At 36.9% G+C, this 9,223-nt stretch overlaps 1 protein-coding gene across 1 annotated transcript; it reads left to right on the top strand.

The window, feature by feature from the left end:
- The first annotated feature begins 2,539 nt into the window (after window positions 1-2,539).
- On the top strand, window positions 2,540-8,861 carry LOC146160271 (collectrin-like). The gene is made up of 6 exons (XM_083384918.1): window positions 2,540-2,651; window positions 4,088-4,152; window positions 4,239-4,345; window positions 4,419-4,514; window positions 8,199-8,387; window positions 8,722-8,861. Exons 1-6 carry the CDS (start codon window positions 2,540-2,542, stop codon window positions 8,819-8,821), a joined length of 669 nt encoding a protein of 222 aa, XP_083241044.1. The 3' UTR covers window positions 8,822-8,861.
- The last annotated feature ends 362 nt before the right edge of the window (window positions 8,862-9,223 follow it).

Below are 9,223 nucleotides of genomic sequence, written 5' to 3'. Positions count from 1 at the left end.
TGACCCGGTGTCAAGGCTGCAATCATTCCCATCCCGTGGAAAGTCCCCTTCGCATCCAGGGTGATAATATTATGATCAACATTGTCAGCTGCAAATAAAAGTGTACTTTCGAGTGGGTCTATTTTCTCTGGAACAATGGAATTTGACGCTACACAATCAGCTGCATTATTTTCAAATCTCTGGACTTCTGCGTAACAAGAACAATATCCCATATTGTGTAACGTGTAAACAAGAAATCTCGACCTGTACAAATGATGTCCTTGAACAGCAAGACCAATTTGCAATGGTGCAATCACCGCTCGTGGTCTAACAGCTTGGACAATAGCTTGGCCAATACATACAACCTTTTGCTTTGTGTTTTCCTACAAATAAGGAACTCAACAGTGTTCGCAAAGTTTTAGGCAAGTACATTAGAGCAGGACCGAGATTGAGTGCGTCTGCGCTTGGGTAGTGATCATTAACAGATGGTACATCCTTTTTGATCTCACTTTTGACGAGCCTTGCCGCAGTTTTAATTATTTCTCTCTTTTGTGACTCTTCATCATTCTCATGCCTTGTTTTTAGGTAATTAGATCGGAGGATTTCTGATGTTTTCTCTCTCATAGTAACAATGCCATGAAGGCCCTGACCTTTAGCTATATAAACAGATTCACCGTATTGTTTCTGTAATTGGGTTTTCAGATATTCTGATCCATAAGGAAGGCAATCCTCATTTGCTAAAAATTCATTCATTTATATCTAAGGTCTGATATCGTTAACTGTTCTTCATCATTCTGTTCAAGATAGGAACAAATCTTTAGAAATGCCTGTTCCTGTCCTCATCCTTCGGTCGCCCAGATTTTCGACGTTTTGCTTCAGGTACTTTGCCGTATTGCAAGGGTACGTTAAATCCATATCTAAAAATAGCACTACAAGAATGGTGGTATAAACAGTCTGCATCATGCAAATCGCCACCGTAATATTCAATATGACCTTTCACGGCGAATGACCAATCATAAGAACGTCTCTCACAACACTCTAATATAGTCCTTGCAAAAACATCTGTTTTACAAAACTAAAGCCAGGTCTGTCCGTGAGAACTCGAGCCCCACAAAATAAACAATCAGTCTTACTATCAAAATTGCCATCAAGACTTCGAACACTTCGTTTCCTCGTGACGCAGGACCCACTTTCCTCTCTGTTCTTCTTAAGCTGTTTATCGATGGGGTTGGTGTAACGTTTACGACAGTCTACTTTTCGACCAGCTGTCACAACAATGTTGTCCCCTCTATTAGTACTCCACACAGCACACGCACAAAACAGTTTTAAACTAAGAACATCACTCATAAATTAACAACTTGCTAAACAACTAGCTGCTAATCTAAGATAACACTTGTAATGCGACAGGCCGAACTTAAAAATTTCCATTGTGACATAATAGGCTGTTTAGCAATCTAAAGCCTGGTGCGCTTAGCAATCTAAAGCCTGGTATTTTTTTAATTATTGCTTCAGATTCCCGCGGGACGCACGGAAAATTGTCGGGGGCCGCAAGCGGCCCGCGGGCCGCAGTTTGCCCACCTCTGTCCTAGATTTTTAATATGTTATTGTTGATCATAAATACTACCCAAAACCGTCGAAAAACCTTTTGTAGGAATTTTTTTGATGTTCAGGCTATATATTTCATATTTTGACCCGCCTATATATACCCTACCCAGGCATGCTCCTTCTCTCACTCCGGACCCTCTTCCCCCTTTAATTAGCACCTTTGTTGGCAAAACGGTGATTAAATAGGATTTCGAGCAGCACGACACTAACAGTAATCAGTAAAGCAACTTGCTATTCGACGGTCACCAAACACGATCAGACTTTTACATTTGGTTTAAAAAAGAAATTTTTTCATTCACTTTACCGTTTTTAACAATGGAATCCGGAAAATAACTAAAAGTTTATTACTCGATTTCAAGGTTACAAAAACCACTAGATTCTCCAACAAAACCACTAGACCACTAGATCTAGTGGAAAACCACTAGGAGTGGCAGCCCTGGTGCAGTCCAGTAGTACTGTACCACACCAGCAGGGTTGCCAGATTGTAAAGGCAACAATATACCAAACTTTGAATTAAAATATACCAAATATATACCAAACCTATTTTTTTTTCATCAAGAACCTTGAAAAATAAATGTTCGAACCTTGAAAAATAAAACGATGCATTGACATGAATGGAAAACTTTAGTCAAGTAATTCAAACTCATTTCCATCCTCATTTTCTAGATCATACATATTATGTGAATTAGAGTTTTCGAACATTCGTTGGGTAACATCAAATTTCTTACAGCATTCTCCTTTCTTAATTAAACAATGCCTTACTCTCAGAATTGCTTCTAGGTTCTAGCATTGGAAGTTTAAGCATATTTAGTTTTTACACAAGTGACGTGGCTAAACATTCTCTCAACAATAGCGTTACTGACTGGAGTAGCCAAACAAACAAGAGCATAATGTGCTAACTCCTTGTAGGGTTTACAACTATCAAGAGTTTCATAGTTTCGGATACCAAGCCAAAATGGAACAGTTTCTTTTGGTAATCCGTCAGGAAAAGCAGACTTTTCTTCTTCCCATATGTGACAAATTAACTTTCTGTACTGGCTTTCAAGATCTGGGTTACGTGATAGAAGGTGCTGAAATGGAAGTTGCGAAAACGGTAAACGTGACATCTGTGAAAGAACCACATTTGGATGAAGGCCACTGAGACCTTGAAAAATTTGCTTAGACGAACACATTTGGATGAAAGGCCAAAAAAAATTTTGCTTAGTCCTTTTCTCAACTTGAATCAACAATTCCATTAAAAACTGCATGCAGCTCAAGTAGAAGCTCCACTGAAACTATACATTGAGACCATTCTGAACGAAATTTTCGTTGACCATCACGTGGTTTCCATTTCCTTGATGCCATTATTATTCAGTAACTTCAGTCCTACACTCTACTGTTACTGTTACTGTTACTGTTAGGGTTGCCAGATTGTAAAGTAAATCTGTGGTAGAAATTTTCAGAAGCAGTTTTTTTATTTTCAAAAATATACCAAGAATATACCAGTTTTCCAAAATATACCAAACTAAAAAATCGCATACCAAACAGGTTTGAAATATTCCAGATTTCTGGAATTGGTATATAAATATACCAGTTGGCAAGCTTGCACACCAGTACATCACAGGCATGTTACACCTACAATTGTTACGTCACAAACGATTTAGTTATTGTGTTTGCTATACTTATTAATGTAGTTCTACTACTTTTTAGTCAATTTATTTTTGCTCTTTTAATTGTTTAAAAAGTTCAAACATTCCCCCCCCCCTAAACATTTTTCGGCTGGTTACGCCACTGGTTAAGGGGTCGTATTGCTGGAGTCCATTTTGAGTGCAAAATTTCAAAATAATCTAAAAACGTTAATAAACACGGTCGTGTGTGTTACGTGAATAGAAATCTAATAATTTAAAACTGTACCTAATTTTATCGCAAACAATATTTGTATTGCCTGTAGTGTATATAGTTAAAGTCCCGGACTTTTTGGCAAATCTCCCTGATGTAGAATCAAACAGTAGGCTAAACTTCAGATATTTAGCATTAAACTTGTTTGCCAAAAACATAGCAGTCATAGATTGAACCCTCTTAAAATTGTTTTTACTTTGCTTCGAAAATACGTGTATTGCAAATTAATTTGTCGTTTAATTAGTCAAAATCCCACACCAGATTTTTGATCGCCGTTGGTGCAAATGAGTTTTAAATAATTAAATGTCCCCAGCAACATGTTCAGTGATACACAATATGTTTTTTGATTTGCAAACCTTAAAAAATTAAGACCATTGTTAGCTTTGAGTTATATATAAAGCTGCTATTACAACACATCATGACGAAGTTGGTCGACTATATATACCTTTGTTTCTAAAGTATAAAAGTTTGTTGAAACAAAGTTTAGCCTACGGTACCAAAATAAGATTCTTTGGAACACTAAGGATCTATTTCGGTTTGACTAAGTCTAAAAACTGGGACTGCTTTTTTATATAAATTATATTTTGAACATGCTTAATAAATAATTAAAAATGCTTTTCGTTAGCGTGTTCTTTGGAATGTAGCGCACCATCTCTAAAAGTCACAGTGAAGATTACGGATCCAACTGAGGTAAGATCTTTATCCCATTTTGTGGTGGTAATATAGTTTCTGGTGGTATAAATAATACATAAACAATGCCATTTTGTTTTTTGTAGTTTGATGATTATGAAAAGTACTTGTTTAAGGGGACTCTCGCATATTCCGTGAGGAAATATTGCGGAACACTTGACTTATGCTCAGATGTTGGAGCTAAGGAAACAGAGTAAGATTAAAATGATTAAAAAAATGTAATGATAGCCTACTAATTAAATCTGTAATGCGTTTTTCTTTTTAAGGATTGCCGATGTCAAATTATTTAACGAAACGGATCGTTTTGCAATGTGCGTCAGAGTAAATGCGCTCTCACAAAACGAAATCGAAGAATCAATCAGGTAACTCAGCGTGGTCCAAATTCTTTTCATCGCGGGCAAAAAACAATTTTTCTTATCTTGCGGGCCAATGTTTTCAAATAGCGATTCTATGCTTACTGCTGGCAAATTATACATAGCCCATGGCAGTGGTTCTTGACCTTTTTTCAGCAGCGCCCCACTTTGGTAATTTTCATATGCCTTTCGCCCCCTTCGAAAAGCAATTCGGCATTTTCTATTAAATATCACTAAGACAACTTGAAAATAGTAAAGCACGTTGTCGGTCGCGCGAAGCGCGAAAAAAATTGGGTTTAATTGGCCCAAAACTATAAATTTAGGAAGCTTTTCGCATTGGGCACACAACAAATTGCTCGTGCTCGACACATTGATTTATAAACAGTACGTTATCTTGTTTCAAAAGATGTGACGACACACAACACAACAGCCATACTGCAAAAACATTATAGATTCACGCAAAAAAGTTTGAGTCCCCCTGTTGCAAGCCTGTTGTCATATATAAAATACGGATAAAAAATAGTGCAAACGGGGGATGACTTTTATCGTTTATCTATAACTTAGAAAAATTTTAATTAAATAGGACCGTTATACATTCGATGATATAAAAACATGCAATGGCACTCAAAGAGACTTTGGGCTAAAACATAGTCAAGAAAATTAGAAAAACAAGATTCGTTTTCCAGTTTCAATGTTAAACATGGCAAAAACAGAGTTTGTTGCCTACAGCGCTGTAGGAGTGGTGTACAACCCAAACGAAACCATTAAAATCATTGCAAAAAATTTTAATATTGATTTGGAGATCGCGCCCCCCTAAGAATTGCTTGGCGCCCACCAGAACCGTTGGCCTATGGCAGGGATGGCGAACCACTGTCCCGCGGGTCACAACCACCACACATTTTTAATGACCCACTTGTCTTTTTAGAAATACCGAAATGTTTTTAATCAATTTCATAAAAGGATAAATGTAAAAAAACACTTCTTCGTTAGATAATACTGTTTAAATTAGGGCGGGCAAATCTGTCGGTCGTTCAAAAGATTTTCAGGGTGACGAGTAAGCTTACATTAAAACCCTGGTTAAACCAATAAACCATGCTAAAAATTATACATCGTGGAACTTTCTTAATTCCGTACATGGCGTATAGTGGTATGTAGGTGCGTATAAGATTTTTATGAGTCTGCACCCTAAGGGGCATTTGCTTGGGGGACAAAAAACCTAAAATACTGTGACCAAATCGTCTCAGCCCTCTTTAGCGATCGACTCCGACATAGCTATATGGGCCGAAAATTTATTTTCGGGAGATATCTTGTTTTTCGTCGTAATATATAGGTCGAAAATTTATTTTCGTGGCATATCTTGTTTTAGGGTGACGAGTAGGCCTACATTTACATTAACTGCACTTCAACAAATGCGTGCAGAAAAGCTAAAAGCATTTTGTTTATCGCTGTAAAACGTAAAGGGTGGTGATCCTTTAAGGAGTTTTAGGGAAATTAAGAGCTCGCAAAATATAAGTTCCGAAAACCCTGGTTAAACCAATGATACTATATTATATAGTATCATTAGTTAAACCAACAAACCATGCCATGAAAAAGCTTTCTGCTGAACTCCGGTAGCAGCATTCGTTACGTATTTAACTTCTTAATATTGGTGGGAATCCGAATTTGGAAATCATTCAAAAAGCTTGAATTACCAACCCAGACAATAACACTTAAAACCACACAGCAGCAAAGTTTCGCATAAAATTAGCAAATAATTAAATATATGACCCACTTCTGCATTTTGTAAGGATTAAGGTCGTGTTTGTGACCCGCGCGAAGAAAGGGTTCGCCATCCCTTGCCTATGGCATATATACTAACTTTGGAATCTACACCTTTATTCAGCTACTGTAGTTATGAAATCACAAAGGATGATTTACATTTTTTTGTCCATTACAATAACAAAGAAACAAAAATTGAAGTAACATTGCTAGATTGCAGCAAAGCTGACGCCCAGTTCGCGGGCCAACTTTGGCCCGCGGGCCTTCAGTTGGACCACACTGAGGTGACTTATTCAAATAGACAAGTTAACCGCATCTATAGTGTGATGTGAGACTGCGCTTTGCCGCAGTGTAGTAGCAAGATGTTTTTTTTTTCATGAAACAACAGATTATAGTTTTAAATATTCTTCCGCTTAACAGTGAATTCTATTAGCGAGTATTGTTCTTACACAAGTAAGACCGTCAGACATTAAGACAGTATGAGTATGCCAGGGGTGGTGTGCAACAGTTACCAATATTTTAGTTAAGGTATATCTGGTTAATGAGAAATGCGTTTGGTAGATGGTCAAACCCGGGTACGCGTATAGGCTATTGGCCTAAAGTCTGATCCAGCTAAATATAACTGGCCGGTCGGAGGTCGGTACAAGTGTATGCACACTTCTGAGCTATATAAGCCTACTAATCCAGGGGTCGCCAATCTACCAAATACGACCCGCCGGTTAGGCCTGATACATCAGGCGGGCGACATATTTTCTTAGTGATACCAAAATACACTCATTAACAGTTTATTACAGTTTATCGGGTGTAACTTCAGGCTTAATTAAAAAAAAATCAAACTATATGCTGGCCATTTCATAAAGCACATTTTACATTTAAAAAAATACTTTTAATGTTTTGTTCGTTTAGTTTTAGCCCAATAATGATAAAGTAAAACAAGTTCGAACAAAAGTTCATGTCCGGCCCTTTAAACATTAGGTGACTTCGACACTCATCGTCCTACTAGCAATATTCTGCCGATCGCAAATAATGAAATTACAAAAGTATAAGCGTTTCAATAAACCAACGTCCACCGACAATATTTCGTTGTTTAAAATAATATTTATTTTAGTTAGACTAAAACAAAATTTGTCTTCTGTACCACCCCACGAGGGTATACCGAACCGAGGTCCAGGAACAGCGGGTGGCCTGAGACTTTGCGGAAGATAGGAAAATGATTAGTCGAACGATCAGCACCATAATCGTTTAGATAATGTTTTGCAGGTGTGTCGCCGATTTTTTAATCGTGATACTGTTCTGCGATACATAAAGGTTAAGACAGATATCGACTACGCATTTTGAAGTCTCAAAAGTTAATGCGCGTGAACTAAAAGCAATAGTACCAGCTCAATTCTGGAAAAATAAGTTTGCATACTTTGGCTCACATCACAACTGACGCAATTGTCAAACAAAATGCTGATAGATTACGTTCTGTCCCTTTGTTTGTTTCTAAAAGTGATTTTGCACCTAAATTTGCTGAAGATAAGATTAGCCTCGATATGATAATGTAGAAAAAAACACCAAAAATCAACTGAACTAAAAATTGAGGTAGGCAACCGTGAGGGAAATTATCACTAAGGGGAATCTTCAAGTTTTAAAAGGAGAATTTGCTATTTGTGTAAGAAATCAGAATTATGAATTTTGTCGTCAGCCTATTTTTTATTCAAAGATATTACTAGACAAGCGCCATCCTGTATTTTTGTCCAAGCTCAATGCGCCACGTAACCGTATTCCCTTGAAAAATTTGTTTCAAAAAGATCGTAAAACATTTGAACCAAATAAGCGTATTATAGATGAATAATTTTTCAATATAATTTTAGTCGTCCACGAAATAAAAAGAGTACTGTTATTTTTCCGTAACATATAATAATTAGTGCTCTTACAATGCCTTACACATAGGTACTCAAAGCCTCGTTTCCATGGTGCCTTGGAACTGGATGACGATACATTGGTTGTGCAGGGAATTCCCCCGACCCTTACCCCAGAAACGGAACCTGCCTTTCCAATCTGGCTAATTCCATATATTGTCATCATATGCTTGGTGGTTCTAGCAGCAGTCGCAATAATAGCATATACAGTTTATCAATCGTAAGTATTCAAAGTCGTTGGCCTACTTAACCCACGGCATGATAACGTTAAAATGAAAAGGTTTTATGCATTTTTCCACTTTTTTCGGGGGGTACCTTCTGTGTAGTGATTTTATTGGTTCTACAATGTTCGCTTTCTATTAAGGCTGCTTTTGCGCTGTCCACGGGTCTTTACAAATATACAAATGTGTATAGTTAAATATAGTTGAAAAATATGGCTCACGTATTTCCGATTTAATTGTCTATTAGTAATATCTTCTTGTTCGAGACATATTTATTTAGTGAAATATACGTCGTTGCCCCTGATGATGTTGAACATATCTTGCATTTTTTAGCAAAAAAGAAAAAACTAAGTTCGAATTTGATGACGAAGAGAATAAAACCTACGAGAACGAAGCGTTCTACGAAATTCCCAACGCAGCTACAGCGTTATAATTGCTTCACACGCAGTTTCATAAAACTATCAATCAAGTTTACGCATTTAGCCTAATCGTGTACTGTTGCGTAGATTTTATTCGTTTTTCATTTGTATATTTTCTGGTTGCACAAATACCAAAACTATATCATCAAAAAGTAAACATTGTAATTTAAAAAAACATATAGTAAACTTGTACAAAAACTGAAAGTGTCGTTAGCAGAACCTGTTATGAAGGGTTTGTAAAATAAACCTGGTAAAATTTTGTTGAATATACCGCTACATGCAGTGAGCTCTAAGGACTATTTTGGTCTGATGTTGTTTCAACGCATTCCAACTTAATCGAGTAAAAGAACATCTGTTTTCGGTGTTGGTCAATTTGCACTTGTGTTTATAATATAATTAAAAAAATTGATCTGGAA

This window comes from Ascidiella aspersa, chromosome 3, assembly GCF_963924565.1.
Source record: "Ascidiella aspersa chromosome 3, kaAscAspe10.2, whole genome shotgun sequence".
NCBI classification, from domain to species: domain Eukaryota; kingdom Metazoa; phylum Chordata; class Ascidiacea; order Phlebobranchia; family Ascidiidae; genus Ascidiella; species Ascidiella aspersa.
This window is presented reverse-complemented; position numbering and strand designations above follow the sequence as displayed.

Excerpts from the sequence above, each read along its gene's own strand:
- LOC146160271 (XM_083384918.1), top strand. The coding sequence starts at position 2,540 with ATGGAACAGTTTCTTTTGGTAATCCGTCAGGAAAAGCAGACTTTTCTT. Across the intron at positions 4,153-4,238 it reads AGATTACGGATCCAACTGAG|TTTGATGATTATGAAAAGTA; the intron begins GTAAGATCTTTA and ends TGTTTTTTGTAG. Across the intron at positions 4,346-4,418 it reads GTTGGAGCTAAGGAAACAGA|GATTGCCGATGTCAAATTAT; the intron begins GTAAGATTAAAA and ends TTTCTTTTTAAG.